Source organism: Sus scrofa, chromosome 7, assembly GCF_000003025.6.
Source record: "Sus scrofa isolate TJ Tabasco breed Duroc chromosome 7, Sscrofa11.1, whole genome shotgun sequence".
Classification (NCBI taxonomy): Eukaryota; Metazoa; Chordata; class Mammalia; order Artiodactyla; family Suidae; genus Sus; species Sus scrofa.
The window spans coordinates 80,432,317-80,456,375 of NC_010449.5; the positions used below are offsets into that span (position 1 = coordinate 80,432,317).

Genomic DNA, 24,059 nt, shown 5'->3' on the forward strand with positions numbered 1-24,059 from the left:
CCACTGAGTCACTATAGGAACTCCCTGTTTCTGTTTCATAAATAAGTTTATTTGTATCATATATACATATATATATATATATGTGTGTGTGTGTGTATATATATATTTTGTCTTTTCAGGGCTGCAACCAAGGTACATGGGGGTTCCCAGTCTAGGGGTTGAATTGGAGCTGAAGCTGCTGCCTACACTGTAGCTACAGCAACACAGGATCTGAGCTATACCTCAGGTCATGGCAACTCCAGATCCTTAACCCACTGAGCAAGGCAAGGGATCAAACCTGCATCCTCATGGATGCTAGGCAGCTTTGTTAACTTCTGAGCCACAATGGGAACTCCTGTATCATATTTTGGATTCCACATATAAATGGTATCATATGGTATTTCTCTTTCTGATATACTTTACTCATGATGATCTCTAAGCCCATCCATGTTGTTGCAAATAACATTATTTCATACTTTTTAATGGCTGAGTAGTATTCCAGTGTATATATATACCACATCTTTTTTTTTTTTTTTTGTCTTTATTTTTTTAGGGCCACACCTGAGGCATATGGAAGTTCCCAGTCTAGGTGTCAAATTGGAGCTGTAGCTGCTGGCCTATATCACAGCCACAGCAACGCCAGATGTGAGCTGCTTCTGTGACCTGCACCATAGCTCACGGCAACGCCAGATCCTTTAACCCGCTGAGTGAGGCCAGGGATTGAACCCACATCCTCCACAGAGACAAGGTAGGGTCCTTAACCCACTGAGCCACAATGGGAATTCCTGTTATTTGTAGACTTTTGAGGATGGTCAGTCTGACCGGTGTGAGATGGTACATCATTGTAGTTTTGATTTATACTTCTTTAATAATTAGCAATGTTGAGCATCTTTTCATGTGCTTTTTGGCCATCTGTATGTCTTCTTTGGAGAAATGTCTATTTAGGTTTTCTGCCCATTTTTCAATTGGGATTTTTTTTTTGTTGTTATTGAGTTGTATGATTTGTTTGTATATTTTGAATATTAAGCCCTTCTTTGTTGAATCATTTGCAAATATTTTTTCCTATTCCATAGGTTGTCTTTTTATGTTTTTATTTAATTATATATTTTTTTGCTTTTTTTTTTTTTCTTTTAGGGCTGCGGCTGTGGCATATGGAGGTTCCCAGGCTAGGGGGTTGAATCAGAGCTGTAGCTACTGGCCTATGACACAGCCACAGCATCCGCAGGATCCAAGCCACATCTGCAACCTATGCCACAGCTCACAGCAATGCCAGATCCTTAACCCACTGAGCAAGGCCAGGGATCGAACCTGCATTCTCATGGATGCTATTCAGATTTGTTAAATGCTTAGCCATGACAGGAACTCTCTGTCTTTTAATTTTGTTTATGGCTTTCTTTGCTATGAAAAAGATTTTAAGTTTGATTATGTCCCATTTTTTAATTTTTTATTTCTATTGCCATGGGAGACTCTCTTAAGAAAAAATTTTGTAGGTTTATGTCAGAGAATGTTTTGCCTATGTGATCTTCTAGGAGTTTTATGGTATCATGTCTTCTGTTTCAGTCCTTAAGCCATTTTGAGTTTATTCTTGTGTATGGTGTAAGAGTGTGTTCTAATTTCATTTACCTGTGTCAGTACCATGTGCTGAAGATACTGTCTTTTCTCTATTGTATATTCTTGTCTCCTTTGTGGAAGATTAATTGATTGTAGGTATGTGAGTTTATTTCTGGGCTCTCTGTTCTGTTTCATCGATCCATATCTCTGTTTTTGTGCCAATACCACAGTGTATTGATTACTGTAACTTTTTAGTATTCTCCAAAGTCTGGGAGAGTTCTGCCTCCAGCTTAGTTCTTTTTCCTCAGGATTGCTTTGGTAATTCTGGGTCTTTTATCATTCCATATAAATTTTAGGGTTTTTTTTTCTAGTTCTGTGAAAAATGTCATGGGCAATTTGATAGGGATCACGTTAAATCCATAGATTGCTTTGGGTAGTATGGTAAATGGGGAATTTTTAATGTTTACACTCTGAATTTTGTTTTTTGCTTAACAAATCATCATGGACATCTTTTGGATCAGTACATCTTTTGGCTCAAAGCTGTCTTTTTTTTTTCATTTTAGTGCTGTACATTATCCCACTTAATGGATATACTATAATTTATTTAATCATCTCCCTATGACAAATTTCAACTTTTAAAAATAAAAGGAAACTTTCCTTTTCTAGATTAAAGATCTAGAAACATGATTAAAAAGCTTCATTAAGTACCAAAATATAAAAGGTAAAAGATCAGCCTTCCTCCCACTTCTGACCTCCTAACTCCCAACCCCTCTTTTCCAGAGGTAACCACTGTTACCATTTTTTATCTTTCCTTATGAAGATATAATATGTGCATACAATATATATATTTGATGATGTTTGAAAAATATCATTTTAATTACAAAACTCCAGGTACTTTACATGATGATAGATAGAGAAGGGAGAAGAGTCTTTTTGATGACCCATCATGTATACCTGCTCTGCCTCCTGGCCAGTCTTGACACTTCTTTGGTAATAGCAGTTTCTATAAAGATGATAAATTTGTGAAGCGCTGTACATTTTCTTGGTTTTGTTTTATATTTTCAATTGTATTTTTAGATGCTTTCATAATACCTCACATCAGTATGGAATTGAATTGATGATACTGCCTTGTATCAGAAATCAGATTCTCCCAAATTCCTGATCTTGCACCCTTCCCCTTTACATCCCAGAGAAGGCAGCCCAGATTACCCATGAAATATCCCTCTTATGGGTCATTTTCCATTCCTGCTGCTACCATCCTAGTCTAGCCTCCTGTTACCATATACTGATAACTCCCTGTTGAAATCAATACCCAAAAGACAGCAAAGCAAATCCCCCAGATGCCAGGTCACTGGATAGAGACTCCCTAGCACTAGAAAAGACCAGTTTTGCTCTACACTCTACAATTTATCATTGACTGGCAAATTTATCAGAGACTGTCAGATTTAAGCCATGCAATACAAGAAAGGACCTACAGAAATTCTTTTCTCCTTGATTTCCTTTCTCTTCTCCCCCCTGTAAATATTTATTGACTGTCTTTTATGTGACAGACTCTAATGCTGGGGATATCACTAGTCAGGCTATAGATAAATAAACAGGTAATAAATACAAGGGTTGGTCCTGCATGTCATTAGGATACATGTGAAGGACATCTAACCGAGTTCACTGGGGGTGGGGGTGGCACATCCTGAGAAAAGGATGTTTCCACTGAGACTTAAGCATACATCACCTGAGCCAGACAAAAGGGGTGCATGTGGGTGAGTTGGGGAAAGAGTGTTTCAGCCTCAAAGTGGAAAACCTTGTCTGCAAGCCTAGGGGCAAAAGGAGACATCAAGTTGAAGAAAGCCTAAGTGAGACATGAGATTAGAAAGGTTGAGGGAGTGGGTAGGAGAGACAGGAGTGTGAACTAGAGAGAAGTCTGCTTTCAAGGGGAACAGTGTCAGCTTTTTCCAGATTCCCCATCTGCTCTGATGGTAGTCCCAACATTCAGGGTGTAGGACATTAGTCTGGAGAGAAGTAATGAAATGAACTAACTGCTTGCTGATCTTTCTAATCAAGTCTTCAAAATAGAAACAAATGGTGTTTTGGAGGGATTTCATTTTCTACTTAATTTTATTAGAAGATAGAGAGCAATATATGAAAGGTTCTGGAATATGAGTGTGCATGTTTTGTGAACACATGTGTTCACTAAGGACATATCCTTTGTGATCTGTTTTCTCACTTGCAAAAACCAGAAAATTGGACTATGCAGAGTTCCCACCGTGGCTCCAGGGAAACAAATCCTACTAGGAACCATGAGGTTGCGGGTTCGATCCCTGGCCTTGCTCAGTGGGTTAAAGATCTGGCGTAGCTGTGGCTTTGGTGTAGGCCGGCAGCTACGGCTCCAATTAGACCCCTAGCCTGGGAACCTCCATATGCCATGGGTGCTGCCCTAAAAAGACAAAAAGACAAAAAAAGAAAAGAAAATTGGACTATGCAATCTAAGATACCTATACTTTAATGATTTTTTGTATATTACATAGTGGGATGGTTAATTTTAAGTGTCAACTTGGTTAGGCTACAGTACCCAGTTGTTTAGTCTGACACCTGGTCTAGGTGTTGCTGTGAAGGTATTTGGTAGGTGTGACTAATATTTGAGTCAGTAGGCTTTGAGTAAAGCAGATTATTCTCCATAACATGGGGCTCCTCTAATCAGTTGAAATCCTTAAGGGAAAAGACTGAGGTCCCCAAAGAAGCTATTCAGACTGCTAATCTGAAGCAGTCTGCCTTCAGGTTCAAGACAAAAACATTGATTCCTGGTGGAATTTCCAGCCTGCTGGCCTGCACTGCACATTTCAGACTTGTTAGCCCTCACAATCCTTAAAAATTTCCAAAAAACTCTGTCTCTCTGTCTGGTAAATGGAATACCCACCTCCCCCACTTTTTTTTGGCCAAGCCTGTGGCATGTGGAAGTTCCCAGGCCAGGGATCGAACCTGAGCCACAGCAGCAACACAGGCCACTGCAGTGACAATGCCAGATCCTTAACCTACTGCACTACAGGAGAACTCCTGGAACAAACACTTTAATAAATGGAAAAGATCATTTATAGTGGTAACATCATCTCGTAGTCATACAAATGAATCTGGTGTTGGGCAAAACCTAGTTCTATTACATATTGTGTGAGTTTGGACACGTTACTTAACCTCTCTAAGTCTCAGATTTTTAAACTTTAAGGTAGGGCTATGAAGAGTCTTTACCTCATAGGATTTTTTTTTTTGGCTTTTTAGGGCTGCACCCTTGGCATATGGAAGTTCCCAGGCTAGGGGTCGAATCGGAGCTGTAGCTGCTGGCCTGCACCACAGCCTCAGCAATGTCGGATCTGAGCCACCTCTTGACCTACAACATAGCTCTCAGCAACACTGGATCCTTAACCTGCTGAGTGAAGCCAGGGATTGAACCTGCATCCTCATGGATCCTAGTCAGGTTCATTAACTACTAAGCCGTGAAAGGAACTCTCCTCATAGGATTGTTTTAAGTTTTTTTTTTTTTTTTTTTTTTTTTTTAATGGCCAAGGCATATGGAAGTTTCCAGGCCATGGATTAAATCCCACCACAGTTGCCAACCTATGCCCAGCTGCGGCAGTGTTGAATTCTTTAACCCACTGCACCTGGCCCAGGGATCCAACCTTCGCCTCGGCAGGGATCCAAGCCACCGCATTCGGGTTCCTAACCCACTGCACCATGGTGGGAACTCCTGTTTTAAGGATTAAATGAGATGATCTGGGTTAAGCGTTTTGCATACTGACAGTTTACAAGGTAGCAATCTTTCCAGAAGGACTTCACAATGACTCTTCCTGTTGTGGATGGGTCTGAGGCATGGCCTCTTAAGGGACAAGGTGGAATAAAACAATAAGGCCACCTTTGAGCTGGGTGTTTTAGATGTTTCATGGGGTTAATGGTACTTTTCTCTTTCATTATTATAGCTGGTGCCCTGCCTCTGTTGGGATAGCTGATTATTCCCAACCACTCAAGCAGAATAGCCTTGAAGGCTCGAAGTCCTCTCCAAAGTCTGCTCATTGGAATAGGACTACTTCAAGATTTCTGATAGAAAAAAATGGTTCCATAGTTAAATAAGTTGAGGATATACCATGCATTCATTATATAAAGCTCTCAGAGACTCAGAAGACACATGAGCCTGGTGAAGGCTGACCTTGACCTGAGGTCAAGGATACTACTGAATTTGCTTTAACCCAGAGGTGGCTTAGTGTATCTGACTTTTTCCGGGGGGAAATCTGTTAGTATCTTGTGGAATCCCACAAGGTCGATCACATGTGGGAAAGGCAGTTTTGTAGGAAACATACTAAACTAGGAGTATGGAGATCTGAGCTCTCATTTCAGTTTGAGACAAATTTCTGGGCCTCATTCTCCTCACATATAAACATAAGAGATTGGAATTGGTGATTCATCCTTTAAAATGAATTCAGGCTGTTCCTGTAGATGTACAGTAGAAAATATTGGGTATCGTATTAATTTTAGACCTTGACTTCCCTCTATTCTCAACCAGAGAAATAGTTATTTAGCTGTTCTGTAAGTTCATGTAGTGAAAGCAGCTCTCAGATAATTTTCTCATCTGTTAAACAGGTACAACAATATTTGTTCACAAAATTGTTTGGAGGACTCCCAAGTGAGATAATGGAGGGAATATACCAAGTCTTATTCTGATATCTGTTGGGGTTTTAATTATTGCAAAATGGAGAGTTAGCCTAGGTAAGCGGATCTCGCCTCAAGCCGTTCATTAGAATCATCTGGGAGCTTTTGAAAAATACTAATGCCTGGGCCCCACCCCAGACCTGTCAACTCAGAATCCATGTGGGAGATACCTGTGTGCATGTCATTTTGCAGTCCCTCAGGTGATTCTCAGGTTTAGCCAGAGTGGAAAACCAGCGTCCTCTCTACTCAAGGTGCAGTTAGTAGAGGGGCAGTACTGGCATCACCTGGGAGCACATTAGAACTGGAGAATCCCCAGCACCAGAATCAGTGCCTCTCAAAATGCTGATGGGTTACCTGGAGGATCTTGTTAAATTGCAGAAGCGCAGGGCTTGCAATTCCACACATCTCAAACCTTCTCAGTGCTGCTGATCCATGAACTGTACTTTAAATAGCAAGGCTGAGGATAATTTTTGAACTTCGTAGAAAAGGGGAACCATAGCTTAGAATGCGCTGTTGAAAATGGAGTTTTCCGACTGACATGTCCAGTAACAATTTGGATTCCCTCTGCCTCCCAAGGACATTTGAGTTCTTTTTATTTCTCCTATTTGAAATGAATATATATTTCCTTTCCAACTTTGTTTCCCTCTATTCTTTTCATTTTTTTCCCCTGGGTTTTTTTTTTTTTTTTTTTTTTTGTTTCTCTGGGCCGTGCTGAGGCATATGGAAATTCCCAGGCCAGGGGTTGAATCAGCGCTGTAGCTGCCAGCTTACACCACAGCCACGGCAACACTTGATTCTGAGCCTCGTCTGCGACCTGTACCTCAGTTCACTGCAACACCAGATCCTTAACCCACTGAGTGAGGCCAGGGATCGAGCCCAAGTCCTCATGGGTATTAGTTGGTTTTATTACCTCTTGAACCACAATGGGAACTCCGCTGCCTCATCTTTGAGAGAACAATTTCTCCTGATTCCTCAGCTGCTGAGAATGGACAGATCTTTTTCACAGACAAAGGCATCTGGGACATGAGGTAGGTTCCATGACTGAAGGATTGATTTCTTTTTGTTGTGATAGCTGGATAATAGGCAAGGATGAAGCTGAGTTTCAGGCAGGATAGTCTTCCACAATAAACTTCAGAATCATTAAAAGATTTCTGGGAGTTTCCATCCTGGCTCAGTGGAAACAAATCTGACTAGCACCCTGAGGATGCAAGTTTGATCCCTGGCCTTGCTCAGTGGGTTAAGGATCCAGCGTTGCTATGAGCTGTGGTGTAGGTTGCAGATTCGGCTTGGATTTGGCGTTGCTGTGGCTGTGGTGTAGGCCATAGGCTGCATCTCTGATTCGACCCCTAGCCTGGGAACCTCCATATGCCCTGGATGTGGCCCTAAAAAAAAAAAAAAAAAGATTTCTGAGTAAAGGATTGTGCTTTTGGAGGGGTAATTCAATGTTTTTTTGTGTATTGTGAAGGCACATGAAATCTAAGTGGTTATCTTGGGAGTGAGAATTCTGAGTTCTTTTCGTTTATTGAAACTTTAAAAGTTCCCAGTTTTCACCATAGTGTAAAGTGTATGTTTGTTTCTAGGGTGCTACCATCAGCAGAGAGCAGATAAGCATCCCAAGTTTATTTTCTACTACTGAACAGAAAACAAGAGTCCCAGAGTGATAAGTCTTGTTCTCAACCTTGGCAGATTACTTCCTTGCTTCTTTGTTGTCAATAAATTACAAATGAAGCAAGGCAACATAAAAACCAAATAAGGTAACACTGTGTACCAAATGAATTCTTTTCCTTGTGGAGTGGCTTTGATGACTTCTGGGGCTTTGCTTTTTCTGAAATACCTTTTCTCTGAGAAGCTTTATGCCTGAGCCATGATTCACTGTTTCTATAGCAACCACGGTGGAAAACTTTAATAGCATATATCCAGTGATATCAGAACATCATCACCACCAGCTCATGTTATGTAGAGTATTCCTGAGCTGCTCCCCCTTCCTTCCTCTTCAAGGAAAAATCATGGAAAGTAAGCTTAAGTGTATGGTAATAACATTAGGTTAGATATCAGGAAGGACTTCCAATGACAAAATGTAAGGGAGGTTCTGGACTTTGCTTTTTTTGGTTTCTGTCTTCAAGTAAGTTCTATCTAAACTTTGATAGAATAGGCTGCTGTCCAAAACATATGGTGATTAAGAAAGGACTTCGTGAGTTCCCGTAATGAACGGAAATGAACCTGACTACTATCCATGAGGACTTGGGTTCAATGCCTGGCCTCGCTCAGTGGGTTAAGGATCCAGCATTGCCGTGAACTGTGGTGTGGTTTGCAGATCCAGCTCAGACCCAGTGTTGCTGTGGCTGTGGGTAGGCTGACAGCTGCAGCTCTGATTTGACCCTAACCTGGGAATGTCCATATTCTGTGAGTGCAGCCCTAAAAAGACCAAAAAAAAAAAAAAAAAAAAAAAAAAGGGCAAGAAAGGACTTCTCAATGTCATTAACAATAATATCTGGAGCAGAGTTGTAATGTGACATGTTTTTAAAAACATGTTCTGGAGTTCCCGTCGTGGCGCAGTGGTTAACGAATCCGACTACGAACCATGAGGTTGCGGGTTCGGTCCCTGCCTTTGCTCAGTGGGTTAAGGATCTGGCGTTGCTGTGAGCTGTGGTGTAGGCTGCAGATATGGCTTGGATCCTGCTGTGGCTGTAGCTATGGTGTAGGCCGGCGGCTTCAGCTCCAATTCTGCCCCTAGCCTGGCAACTTCCATATGCCGAGGGAGCAGCCAAGAAATAGCAAAAAAGACAAAAAAAAAAAAAGTAATAAACATGTTCTGTGTTCATTATAGGACATGTAAAAGAGATATACAATAGTCCTTAACTGAAGTAGTTAATCTTTTACAGCTCTAAGAAAAAAAGGATATAAGAATTGTCAAGCCTTTATACCACATTTATGCAACAGAGAAGTCTGTCACAGAGATCATCAAATGATGGCATAGGAAAAGAGAGATGGGGTTGCTTTACAGGGAGGGTTAAGTGGGAGCCATTCAATGCATGCACTGTGACCCTCAGGCCTTGGAGCTGCCTCTGTGGATCAGCTTCTGTTGGGATTGGTCTTGTCTTGTTTTCCCAGAGTACTGGCAGATACTATCATCTTTTTATGTGTGTCATGACATGAAAAAGTCTGGGACATCCTGCCACGAACAGATTTATGTGAGATTCTGGAAGTCTAGAGCTCTTGGCTATATTGTTCAAGTCTTCCTAGCAGACATAGAGGCATGGATTATAGATGCATCTTTGAATTCCAAAGGATATAGTGTGTTGTTCTGGAAGCAACCAGAGAATGTTTCAAGGAGGGGAGAGTGATCATCTGTATCCACAGAGGCTGAAAAAATAAGAAAGATTAAGACCGAGGCCTGACTATTGGATGTAGTTACATGGAGAAAGATCCTGAGTCACACTGGTGAAGGGGTGAGTGTGAGAGCCCCGTGGAATGAATTAAAGGCTGAGTGCAGGAGAACTGAGACTGTACTGCAGATGGCTCTCTGAGGAGGTTTGTGCTAGAAACAACTAGAGAAATGGGGCAGAAAGTAGATTAGGACGTGGGACCAAGAGGTTTTTTGTTTTGTTTTTAAGAAAGGTGGAAAAATGGCATCTTTGCAGCCTTTAGAGGATAAACACTGACATGTAGGAGAGAGTGGGGGTAGTTGCTGGAGAGATGTCCTCAAATAGTTGAGCAGGCATAGGACCCAGTGCTGTAATAGAGGCACTAGACTCACACTGGAACAGAGACTCCTCAAGAGCAGGAGAGGAGGCAGGGTATGTGGCACAGATTTAGATAGGCTGAGACTTGCAGTAATGGCAGTGGTGGGAAGTTTTTTCTTTCTTCTTTCTCTCCCTCTCTCTTTCTATCTCTATCTCTCTATTGTTGCAGCCATGAAGTTTCCAGGCCAGGGACTGAATCTCAGCCATAACTGTGACACACACAGAAGCTGTGGAAATGCCATATCCTTTAATTCCCTGTGCTAGACTGGACTGGGGATCAAACCGGCATCCCTGCAGTGACCTGAGCTGCTGCAGTCAGATTCTTAGCCCAGTGCACCACGGAGGGAACTCTGGAAAGTCATTTTCTTTTCCTTTTTTTTTTTTTTTTTTAGGGCCACACCCACAGCATATGGAAATTTCTAGGATAGGAGTTGAATTGGAGCTGTAGCTGCTGGCATAGCCACAGCCACAGCAACACTGGATCATTAACCCCCGAGCAAGGCAAGGGATTGAACCCGCATCCTCATGGATACTAGTTGGGTTCTTAACCTGCTGAACCATGATGGGAACCCCTGGAAAGTCTTTGCTGATTGCTTCCACTTCTCTCTGAAATAGAAAGCAAGATCAGCAGCTGGCAGTGAGGATAGAGTGAGAGAGCAGAAGGGATCAAGCTGTGAATTCTGTATGTTAGGATTTTGTTCTGTTCATTTTGGGGAGTTTTCTACCCCTGACTCCCACTCGCACCATTGTGAGCTGACAGATGGTTCACTGACCCTCATCTTCACCAGGTTACAGGCTAGAGATCTTGGCCTGAAAGTATAGCTCCTACCAGGCTTCCTCCCCCAGCAGCCTGAGCACACACCTCAATAGTGGATGCAGCTGTTCAAAACACAAAGTAAATAAAATGACATCTTTTTGAGAGAACTTAATAGTGTTTTCCTATTTGCATTGTTCATAGACTATGCTTCAGAAATCAACTCAAGTATAGAAAACCTGCCTGCTTACAAAGAATCAGGAAGGTGATTTTTTTTCCCCCATAAAAATTGTATTTGCAAGGGACAGTGCCTTTATTAAAAAGTCTTATCATAACATCTACTTGGAGCAGTGAGAGCCTATAAAATCCATGGTCTTGGACTGGGAAATAGGCGGTTTTCTTGTGATGTTTAAACGCCCAATACTAGCTTGATACAGTGGTTCTCAAACCTGAGCATGGATCACAATCACCTGGTTTGGGGGGCGGGGTGGGGAGGTCTGTTAAATCCCTGATTGCTGAGCCTCATTCTACAGTTTCTGATTCTGGGGTGAGGCCCAAGAACTTGCATTTCTAATAAGTTCCCAGGTATGCTATGCTGCGGTTCACATTTTGACAACTATTGACTTAAGGAATTGGCTTCCTTTATTAAAAAAAAAAAAAAAGGTCATATATATTTTAACACATGCAAAAAGTGCAGTTTATTTCCTTAAGGAATTACTTTTGTAATTCAGGACTTTGTTTTTGATGTCTCATGAATACTACCTAAGGGAACATTGAATTTTTTATTCATGCAATGGCATATATTTAAAATCAGGACCATCACGTACAAGCAATAGCAGAAAATCCTCCTTCCCTTCATTATTTATAAAACCAAAAGGTCTCTGGTTTTTTGCAATGCAATAGGTATTTGTGTGCCATTTTCATCCTTAATGACAGACACTGTTCCCATTGGATCAGAATCAAATGAGGAAAGCATACTCAACATCCTAGTTAAAAGGATTTCTGCCAGTCCTCCAATTAGGAAGTGTTAGCAGGGGACCTCCAGTCTCTGTATCCTAAACACTCCTGGTTGAATTGAAAAAAGCCCTTGAATTAATAGATGGGGGGGGGCAGGTAATGTGGTCCCTGGACTCCCTGATGGCATCTGCAGCATAGACTTGAGAACACAGATTCTGAAACCAGACTGGGTGTGAATCTGTTTTGTCACTCATTAGCTTGAGCAAATTACTGAACCCCATTGTGACTCAGTTTTCTTATCTGTAAAATAGAAATAACAGCATTTACTTCATAGGAATATTAATGAAGGTTAACTAAGTTAGTATGCTGGAGAATCCGACTGCAGCAGCTTGGGTTGCTGTAGAGGTGCAGGTTTGATTCCTGGCCTGGGGACTTCCATAAGCCTTGGGTGAGGCAGTAAAAAAAAAAAAAAAAACTTAGTTTGTGATTGCACAGGCAAAAAGTAAATGTTAAACAAATATTAGCTCTTACTCTGCACAAACAAGTCTGTGTCCTAACAAAGTTGGCTTAATCTGAAACTCACTTATCTTTTCAACTTCATAATTTTGGAAGCTTCTTGGGGGATAGTTATATAGTTAAATCAATTTGTGCTGGTGGCTCTCATCCAGGGTGATTTTGCCTCTTGGGACAAGTGTCTGGTTGTCACATCTTGCGAGGGAAGGGTCCACTTAGCAAGTAGAGGCTGGGGATGCTGTGAAATTCTGCAATGCACAGAACAAGCCACTACCACTACAGAAACTGGTCCAGCCCTACATGTGCCAAAGTTAAGAAGCCCTGATTTGTGCTGTCTTGGTGAGAGCCCGAATCTGTGCTATGCTGATAAATATTTAACAACCTGTTTTTGCCCCCACTTCCAACAAAGTCCTGATTTGCAGAAAATTGCCAATGGCTGTGGTATAAAAAGTCCCACTTTTTCAAGCAACCAACTTCATGTCACTGCATGTAGGATTAGGAAGAGATAATGTACCAAATCGGTATAGTTCCTAGCCACACAGGGGATGAGGGCCCAGGCTGTCCAGTGGCTTCTCCTTTTAGTTCCTTTGTAGGGGTGCAGAGGAAAGGATGAAACTTTTGTTACTATTCCCATCTTCCTGTTTAGTGTTTCTTTAGGGGTGGGATTATGAATTTGAGAGTTTAGCATGAGGATGAATAACTTAATCCTGAGTACCTCTGATGGTCTTAATTTCACCAGACAAGGGGAAAAAGGGGGGGGGGGCAATAGGATGTGGAGAAATAAAAGGGAAAGGCTGGAAAAGAGGGAAAAGGAAAATTGATGTACTGTATGAGAATAGTGTCTGTTGACAAAAATGTTAACTATTAAATAACAGGAAAATATGAAATGTTTAAAAAATACTATTATCCTCACACACATCCTCCCCAACCCTGTATTTCCTCTTGGCTAGTGGTATCATTAATAACCTGGTCATTGAAGCAAAACACATGGGAAATCACCCCTGCTTCTCACCCTGACAAGTGGACAATGAAGTCTATCAATTCTCTCCTATCTGTCCTATTATCTTTCTTTTGGGTCTTAATTTAGGCCCTAATTATTTGTGACTTGGATTCTTCCAGTAGTTTCCTAATGGTTGCCTAGAATTCTGATTCTCCTCTACAGAATGGTTTTGAGCAGAGCGGTTAGCTGCACAGAGTCTGAGGCCAGACTGTCCTGGGTTTGTTTACTAGCTGTGTGATTTTTTGAAGTTACTTCTTTTATACCCTCATCATTGAAATAGGGACCACACTAGTACTACCAAATAGGGCTGCTGTGAGGTTTTAAGACAGTGCTGCATGGGAGATACTTAGAACCATGCTGTGTTAAGATTGTTTCTCTCCAGTTTACAATCCTTCACTGGTTCCCTACTCTCACCTATGAACCTAGCAAACTCCTGCTCAACATCAGGCCTTGGGGTCTGTTTCTCATGAAGCCCGAGGCTATTCATTTAGGCAGCTAACTTTTCTTCCTTTGGGCCTTCACCTTGGACCTCTCATTGCCCTCAGCACACTAGTTTAATCACCTGTTTACAGTTTCCTTCCTTGTAGGAAGTGAGCTATTTGAGAGCAAGGACAGAGCCTTTTTACTTTTTTTAAAAAATCTTCAAGGAGTTCCCATTGAGGCGCAGCAGAAACGAATCTGACTAGGAACCATGAGGTTGCGGGTTCGAACCCCGACCTTGTTTACTGGGTTAGGGTTCTGGTGTTGCCATGAGCTGTGGTGTAGGTCACAGACGGGGCTCGGATCTGGCATGGCTGTGGTTGTGGCATAGGCCAGCAGTGGTAGCTCCGATTCGACCCCTAGCCTGGGAACCTCCATATGCCATGGGTGCAGCCCTAAAAAAAAAACTTCAAGATCAAGCACTCAGCCTAACACAGAATGGACAATTAGAAGCAATGAATAATGTTAACTATATATGGATGTAAGACAGGACAGAAAGGACTGGCAAGAAAACACTTGATTTGCAACACTGATTTGATCTCTTAGCCCTTCTTTGTATTGTGTTTATGTGGTTTCTGTAATACATAGTAGTTAACAATGGCTCCCACATATCCATATAACCAACTGTCCTTTTCCCCCTTGGCTAAAACACTAGATCCATATGATGGACTACTTACTGCTTAGCAATAAAAAGGAACAAACTATTAAAACTTAAAACACAGGTGAGTCTTGGAATTCTCTGGTGACCTAGTGGTTAAGGATTCAGCATTCTCACTGCTGTGGCTCCGGTTTGATCCCTGGCTCTGGAACTTCTGCATGTTGAGGGCGTAGCCAAAAAAACCGAACATGGGTGAGGCTCAAACATTTCTACTAAGTAAGTGACAGACACATACATGAATAGACTGCTGTCAGCCTGCCAGAGTTAGAATGGCAGTTCCATCACTACCCAGCTGTGTCACATTAGGCAAGTGGTTTAACCTCTCCAGGGCTATTATCAGCAAAACAAGAACAACAGCAGTACTTGCCTCATAGGCCTGACAGGAGAATTAAATGCTCATGTGCTCAATAAGTGTGCGCTAAAGCAGTCATTTCTACAGTTCTCTTGAGGACAGGCTGCACTGTTCTCTCTACTCCCAGCTGCTTGCATCCCATACTTCTCACCTCAGACTGCCCCCCCCCCGCCTTTCCTCCATACCTTCTACCTAACCCTGACTTCAGTATAACTTTAATGATGACACATATTCATTCTTGAAGATAAGGAGACTAAACAGAAAAAGAGGAAGAATTAACTCACTGGAAGTCTCACCGTACAGTTAACCACTAGCGACATTTTGCTATATACTTTTTAAGACCGCTTCTTATGCAGCTACGCCATAACTATCTATTCTTTTAATAAAAAATCGAGTTCATATTACACAAACTGTTTTATAACCCGTCTTTTACTTACTACGGTCCCTCCCCCAGACCTTCCTTGCCCCCGCCTTTTCAGGTCCCACTGGTCGGATCTTTTCTCTGAACCCCTGGCTCTTCCCAGCCCCGGTTCCGGCTCCACCTGACAGGACCGGGGGCCCGCCCCGCCCCCGCCGCGGCCGGCTTCCAGCCCCGGCCCCGCACCCCGCGCTCGCTGCCACCCGGGGCCCGTCGCTCGCGGCTCCTCCGTGCGGCCCGTTTCCGGTGGGGGCAAGGGCGTCTCCGCGGCTGCCCGACTCCTGCGTGCTCAGCACCGCCGGCGGCGGCCAGATGCAGGCGGACCGAGGAAATCGGGGAGGCCGGGGTCGGCGACCCGGCCGCGGCCGGCCCGGCGGGGATCGCGACCGCGAGCGGGCGGCCACTGCAGCGGCGGTGGCGAGAGGCGGCGGCGGCGGGGATGGAGGCGGCCGGCGGGGTCGCGGCCGGGGCTTCCGGGGCGGCCGCGGAGGCCGAGGAGGAGGCGCTCCGCGAGGCGGCCGCCGGGAACCGAGAGGCCGGGGCGCCGAGGTCAGCGCGCCGGTAAGAGGCGACGGCCGGTGGGACCGGGGCGGGTGGGGCTCCGGGCCACGAGTCTGAAGCGGCGAGCGGCGCGCGGGGCTTGCGTGAGTTGGGCTGCGGCGGCGCCTGCGCGGCTCGGGCGGAGGACTGCGGGGGCGCGCACCGGGGTGTGCACGTGGCGCTGGCGGCTGTGTTCCGATCGCCTCCTCTGCGCTGGGCTGACCTGGAGGGTCAGGTCCGTGGACTTCCCCACCCTTCCCAAGGGGTCCTGGCCCCGTCATTAAAGGACCCAGCGACCGCGGCTCTGTGTTGGCGCCGCAAGTCTAGGGGGCCCCTTGGGTTTGGGTGAGGTGTCAGTATGATTAACCCTTGTGGGGTGCGGGCAGCCAGGACTTGTGCTCCAGGTGCCTTACCTTACGGTTGACATTTCTGTTATTAGAGGGAAGGGATTTTAGGGTCAGTTTTGTTCACTGCCTGTGCAATGCTTGGCAAACAGTAGGCGCATAATAAATTTTTATTGCATGAATGACCCCAGTGGACTGGACTCTTAATATTTGGGGACGGGATCAGATGCATAGTTCTCTTTTTAAATAGCATAGTTCTCTTTTTATTAATATGTGTGGAAATCTGGGGCCAGTGGCCTTTGTCTATCGGAATTCCCAATCTGTAAATGTTTCCGCAGTCAGGTCTCAATTTTAGTAACAATATTCACACATTCATAATTGGAAATGTCTTATAGCTTGGAGCAGGGAACGATTTGGGGCACATTTTTACTGATATTCTAGCTAAAGGAGTTAAATTACTGTCTTTATGAGCTGTTCTGCTGTTATTTTAACACTTGTAGTACAAAACTGTCTTTAAATTTTGAATTCTCATGGCATAGAGTAAAAAATTATTGTAGTTTTTGGTTGAGTTAAAATTTCCCATTACTGAAGTAGTATCTTAAGGGCATAGCAGGTAAGATGTCCCTAAAGATAGTAGTTGCATACAGAATAGAGTTGGAAAAAAAAATCATAGAACTTAAGTGCAGCATATTTAACCTTGTTAGGATAAAAGTAGGTATTGAGTAAAATTTTAGTGAAATATGAAGAAATTAGAATCAGATCACCAGGAAATAAAGGGAGCTGACCAGTCTAGCAAACACCATGTTATCACATTTTGCCTTTATAACATTATTTACATATATGTAAAACATTATTACAACTTACTCTTTTTAGCAACCTGAAGTTGTTTAAACAACTTTATAACAATTTTATTTTATATATACTTTATAATTATAAAATATTCATTTTCATAGGTTAACTGACTTCCTTAAGCTGCCATGGCTGGTGGCAGAGCTGACTTTACACCCAGCTGCCCTTGACTCAACTGTGTTTTATCTCATATTTTTGTGAACCAATCGCTGCTTTACTGAGATCAAAGTGGACACACTTTGGTTGCAGGGATAGTGTTTTAACAGTAATTGTGGTAATGGTACCTTTGATATTTACTAAAGTGTCTGTCACGCGGGCCTTTAATAACAAGTGTCTTTAACTTGTTGAATTGAGTGAATGAAGGTGCTTCTGTCTTCCTCGTCTCTGATGAACCAAATTGAGTAAAATGATGGTATATGATTTAGAGATGAATAATAGTTATTGACTTATGCAAATATTATAACCATTGTATTAAAAGTTAAGGCTTTTTATCTTTTTTTGGAATGGTGTGAAAAACTCCATCTTGTATTTTCTTTTAGGCTTTTTTCACTTCACAGTTTAATGATTCAGTGTGTCAGTGTATGTGGATGCTTGGCACAGGGCCTGGGCATAGATGATGCTACAGCCTCTGTTACCACCACCATCATATTTTCAGGCAAAGCTGGACAAAGAGAGGTTGGAAAGATAATTCCTTCATTTTGGTTTGTGTTGGTGGCCTCTAAGGTCACTGCCACTTCTGAGATTCTAAAGTGCTGTTCATATTTAGGCTTGCTAAGAATACCATTCTTGGTGGCTAAAGACTGAGAGCTCCTGCTGTGGCACAACAGGTTAAGGATCCGGCATTGTTTCTGCAGTGGCTCAGGTTCATTCCCTGGCCTGGTGCGGTGGGTTAAAGATCCAGTGTAACTCACAGCTGTGGCTGGGCTCTGCTTGGACTCAGTCCCTGGCCTGGGAACTTCCATTTGCTGTGGTCATGGCTGGAAAACAAACCAACTAAATGGGACAAGGTTGATTAAGCTGCCTGAGGCGTCCTTGTTCTTTTATCTTGTGGTGCATTCGTCCCTTAGATGGAAATTGACATGATTAGAAAGAAAAAAATTCACAGTAGAGTTTTAGCTGTGTGAGGTCCAGGTACCTAACTCCAAACTTTAATACTGTGTATACTCTTTGCTTTCTACTTTAGACTATTGTGTATACATGGCTTATAAATGGAAAACAGGACAAAATAAAACTAAAGAAAATGACTTCTTGATATGTAATACTCCAAGGTAACTTAGTTGAGTACATTGCCTCTACTTGTCTCTTGCTCTTAAGTCATTCCCTCTGTAGGTGGTATGAACCCCAAGCCTTCAGAGTTTGGGTAAGCAGATCATAAGACTAATTATCCTCATTGAATACCCATGAGAAAGGTATATTGTAGTTAATGCAATTATTAAGTTAAAAGAAACTAAATACTAGAATTTGCTTAGTATTTTATTAATTTTTTTTTTTTTTGGTCTTTTTAGGGCCGAACCCATGGCATATGGAGGTTCCCAGGCTAGGGGTCTAATCAGAGCTATTGCTGCAGGCCTATGCCAGAGCCACAGCAATGCCAGATCCGAGCTGCCTCTGCAACCTACACCACAGCTCACGCCAACGCTGGATCCTTAACCCCCTGAGCTAGGCCAGGGATCCAGAGGGCAGAGATCGAACACGAAACCTCATAGTTCCTAGTCAGATTCGTTTCCGCTGCGCCATGACAGGAACTCCATATTAATCTTTTTGATGAACTATTAACAGAGAGGAAGTCAAGGCCTATTGGCAGTCCTTAGTAGTTTTTCTCTTCCCTGTAATATTTGTGGTAACTCATGTTTATTGAGCACTTAATATGGGATGAGAAAACTGAGGCACAGTTAGATAACTCACAGTCAGGAGAAGTCAGGTGATTTACCCAGTATCACTCAATCACCAGATTGCAGAGCCTGTATTTGCCCCAGGCATTTCAGTTTCAGAGCTGATTTTTTTTTTTTTTTTTTTAGGGCTATTATGGAAGTTCCAGGGCTGGGGATTCAATCAGACCACAGCTGCAGCAATGCCAGGATCTAAGCCATATCCAAGCCAACCTATGATTTACACTGTGGCTTGTGGCAATACCGGATCCTAAACCCACTCACTGACCAAGGCCAAGGATTGAACCCACATCCTTATGGATGCTAGTTGGGTTCTTAACCTGCTGAGCCACAACAGGAACTCCCAGAGCTGATTCTTTTAACTACCACCCTAAATTGCCCTTGGGGTGACTTTAAGATTTGAAGAAAAAGGATGTGTGGAGAACTGGGTGATCCTTTTCATGTACCTGTTTTCCTGATGTTTTGATATGATTATAAGGTTTGAAGGAAATATAGATACCATATTCAGTTATTGTGGATGTCAGATCTTTGCTTTCTTGCTCCATGTGTATATGTCAGCTGCTCTTCCTCATTTTTAAATTACTAATGTCCAATACAAGCTAAGACAGCTGTTTATAGCTGCAGTAAGGAGAGCAGACTTGGAAGGTTTTTTTTTTTTCCTTTGAGCAAACTTTTGCTTTGCAAGCAATAATATAAATCCTTTGCCTGACTAGTAATTAAATACTAGATGCCTTTGACATTTTCACTGCTACTCTTTCACTTGGTGAAAGGGAAATCTCCGACTTTGATGTTCAAGCTTAGAGTGAACTGGGAAGAAGAAAACGATGGCAAATCAAAGTTTGCTGGCAGGTTCCCAAGGCACTTGCTCTTTCGTTGTGGCTGAAAGGTGTCACCTGCGTCATGTCAGCCAGGTAGTTCATTGAGGGCCTGTAAGCTCAAATGACAGCCTCTAGACTGCATTGCTCCTATTTTCAGAAAGCCTGAAGCAGATATGGCTAGAAACTGAACGTGCTGAAGAGTCCCAAAAGAAAATTGCTTTGAGATTAGCTCTCAGTAAACCACAGAATTGGCCCCCTCCCCTGCTGCTGCAAACTGCTGCTCCAGCACTATTTTGGCATCCTTATTCTTGCTGGTGTGTATGGTTTGAAGTCCACTTTTCTCACTGCCATTATTTCACTTACATGTTTTCATTATCGGTACAAGCAACTAAACCTTGAAACTTCAAAAGAATTTGATAAATTATATATGATTTTGTACTTTAAGGTTGATAACTAGCATTTAAATCAGTGGTTCCAATTGTTTCAGAATATAAAATCTCTAGCACATTATATATATTGACATTTTAAATATAAGTGTTACATCATTCTTATTCATGGAGGCAGTCTAAATACTATAGTCATTTAATTTTCACTATCTACCTACCTACCACCTTTTTTTTCTTTTTTTGATATGTGTTATTTTGTTTCTTCCAGTTTTGAGATTAAATTGATATACAATGCTGTATACATTTAAGGTGTATAGCATAATGATTTGACTTACATGTATCATGAAATGATTACCACAATAAGTTTAGTGAACATCTGTTATCTCATAGAGATACAAAATTAAAAAAATAGAAAAAAATTTTCCTTATGACGAGAACTCTTAGGATTTACTCTCAATAACTTTCATATATAACATATAGCAGTGTTACTTATATTTATCATGTTGTACACTAAAGCCCTAGTTTTTATTTATCTTATAACTGGAAGTTTGTGCACCATCATCCATTTAAGAATCACATTAATAAACTCTTTAGCAGTGAGGAGATTTACATTATTCCTTATTCTTTTAAATTTGTGTTTTAATTCCACATTGCCTGTAGAACTTGACCTGGTTTAATACATTTTCAAACTTTAAAGTCTTTTTTTTTTTTTGCTTTTTAGGGCCGCACCTGCAGCATATGGAAGTTCCCAGGCTAGCAATTGAATCGGAGCTGCAGCTGCCCACCTGCGTCACAGCCACAGCAACATCAGATCCAAGCTGCATCTGTGACCTATAACCACAGCTCACAGCAAAGCCGGGATCAAACCTGCATCCTCATGGATGCTAGTCAGATTCATTTCCTCTGAGCCACGATGAGAACGCCTACCTTTCTAATTATATGCCCCAATGATTATTATAATACATTTGAATGATCTGCCAGTTGATAATTGGGTTAGGTCCTTACTCAGTTTTGTTGAAAACGAGGAATTGGAAACTACCTGATTTGTGAAACGTCTTGTGTCTCAGTCTTTTAGAGTTATACTTTCTCGACATCTACACCTATATTTCAAATTACCCTGTGCTTGGGGCTCAGGAAATGCATCACAGGCAGACTGAGAATGGCTGAGAAGGGACTGCTCTATCCTCAGGTGCTTTCTAAAATAGACCACTCTTAGGAAAGCGTATGGACACCAAATATCTGGAACTTGATTCTTTTAAAAACATGTTTCTCAGTACCTACATCTATAAAAACAAAAATAAGAAGAGAATTGACAGCGAGTCATGTCTCAGTCAGGCAATAAGTAATATTCTTTTTTTCCCCTTTTCTTTTGGATGGAAATAACAACTTTGTTGGTCTGAATATTTTCTATGGAGGTGTCAGGGGCAGTGCATTGATAATGTCACCTTTGAGTGACAAAGGATGTTGACAGGACATGCTTAATTTTACCCTGATGTTGCTAGGATACTGTTTTTTACAATTCGACTGACCTGACGTCTGTCAGCCTTAAATTGCTTAAAAGCCAGTTTCTCTAAAGAACAATACTCCCAAGGATGCTTGATCACATATAGTCAGAGTACTTAAGTAGATCAAACTAATGATTTTTTTTTGTGTGTGTGTGTCTTTTTGCCATTTCTTGGGCTGCTCCTGAGGCATATGAAGATTCCCAGGCTAGGGGTCTAATCGGAGCTGTAGCCATCGACCTACACCAGAGCCACTGCAATGTGGGGTCCAAGCTGCGTCTGTGACCTACGCCACAGCTCAGGGCAACACCAACACCGGATCGTTAACCCACTGAGCAAGGGCAGGGACCGAACCCGCAACCTCATGGTTCCTAGTTGGATTCGTTAACCACTACGCCACGATGGGAACTTCCAAAGTAATGATTTTTAATTACTTAGTCAAATGTTATGTTTTATCATTTTATGAGAATATCTTCATCATCCGTCTGAAGATTTTGGCACCTAATTTAAGTTTGTATTTTTCAGTACATTCTGAGCGACACTCACTTATATGTGATTGATACACACTGTGTCATGATCTCCATTATGTGACTTTTTCAATTCTGAACTTATTCAAATTTGACCCCTTCCAACATGCCTCCCCATATTATCAAAATTAATCTCTTTCCTTTCCTTTTGTAGAGATACAGGTATCTTCTAAGACCAAAAGTTCTACCTCTTCTATTAAATAGCAGAAAAATACTAAGAAGAAAATAAAAATTACCTATAATATCATAACCTAGAAATAATGATTGTTAACATTTTGATGTATGTTTCCTTCCTTTCTTTCCTTCTTTCCTTCTTTCTTTCTTCTTAGCTTCTTAGGGCTGTACCTGTGGCAGATGGAAGTTCCCAGACTAGGGGTCAAATGGGAGCTGCAGCCGCTGGCCTGCACCACAGCCACAGCCACGTGGGATCCAAGCCATGTCTACAACCTATACCACAGCTCACCACAACACTGGATCCTTAACCCACTGAGTGAGGCCAGGGATGGAACCTGCATCCTCATAGACACCAGTTGAGTTTGTTTCTACTGAGCCACAACAGGAACTCTGTAAATTCCTTTTCTGCCTAAGAGAGCCAGAATTCATCTCCAAAGTTTGCCACCCAAACTCTGACTGATATTTTACATTTTTCACACTTTCCATTTTTAAATATCTTATTCATCTTTACATGTTTAGTTTGAATGCCACCTTTTTTTTGGGTGAAGCTTCTAGAAGTTGTTCTCAGTTAGAAATGCTGTACTTTGTAAATACAGCACTGATTTTTAGTCTTCATTTTATTATAGTCAGTTCTTTACTGTATGTCTCCTTCATTAATTGTAAGCTGCTTGAGGCCTGTACATGATATATCACTGTGGTGTTTGGAAAGAGTTCAATAAATGCTTGTTGAATGAGTGAGTGATAGGATTTAGAAGGTAATTTCAAAGGTAAATGGGACAAGCTAGAGAAAATGAGTGTTTTTAGACACTGTCATTTTGAGAGTTGAGATCAGGCAAACCCTTTATGTTTCATTTGCCTTTGTTACATTATTTGAAGTACCCTTCTTCTGGTAGTTGAAAGCTAGGTAACTAAAAAGTTGTTCCTCTCCCAAGGGCCAGATCTTGCAACAGCTTCAGTCACATTGGATTTTATATTCTCCTTGTTCTAATCTTTTAAACTTTCCAGTTTAATACAAGCCACAGGCTTTTTAAACTGTCAGAATAAAACGGGGATTATAGGGAGTTCCCTTTGTGGCTCAGTGGTTAACGAACCTGACTTGGATCCATGAGGACTGGGGTTCAATCCCTGTCCTTGCTCAGTGGATTAAGGATCTGGCATTGCCATGAGATGTGGTGGGCTGGCAGCTGTAGCTTCAATTCATCGCCTAGCCTGGGAACTTCCATATGCCACAGATGTGGCCCTGAAAAGACAAAAGACAAGAAAACCAAAAAAAAAAAAAAAAAAAAAAAAAGGAAGTATAGTATCTGGAAGTCTTATTACACATAGTGCCCCTTTTCACTATTTTGTTTCTATTTATGTTTTAAACTCATTTGTTGTATGTATTTTTTGAACCTGATTTTTAAGTTTGTCTATACTTTGGAGTCCTTGCCACTTTTACCATTGCCATCTTTCTTGGTCAATTATTAAACAGAAAAGCTTTTTTAAAAAGCTGATTATATGTTTCTGTATTTTTTAAATTATATTTGAAATGTTAGATTCCATAAGACATTTTAGTGTTTGTTTTTTCTGTTTTTTTCTTAACCATTTCCTAATCTGTTACTGATGAATTGGCAGGAGTACATGTTTGTTAAAATTAAACCAGAATTTATTTATAAAAATGTGCTGCGTTTTGTGTATAGAATAACAGAATAGAGAAAAGAAATTTTTTAACCTAGTAAGGAGTAATTAAAGGAACTACCTTTTTAGTAGTGTTTCTTTGTGCTGTAAAATTAGGTCAGGGCTAACCTAGGACAGAGCATTTCCTGTGTCTTATGATTGTGGTAAATTCTTTCTTTTGCCAAGTGGAAATTGTAGTTTCCTTATTTGCTTCAAAGAGATGGTGGAAACATAAATTAGGTTGCTTACAAATATTTGAAAAAAATATCTGTTAATTTCC

General features: G+C 41.7%; 1 protein-coding gene across 1 annotated transcript in view; it reads left to right on the plus strand.

The window, feature by feature from the left end:
- AVEN (apoptosis and caspase activation inhibitor) overlaps nt 15,021-24,059 on the plus strand; it is a 192,784-nt gene continuing 183,745 nt past the window's right edge. The window contains 1 exon segment of the mRNA XM_021099909.1: nt 15,021-15,655. Within this exon segment, the coding sequence (XP_020955568.1) occupies nt 15,407-15,655 (249 nt within the window). The 5' untranslated portion in view covers nt 15,021-15,406.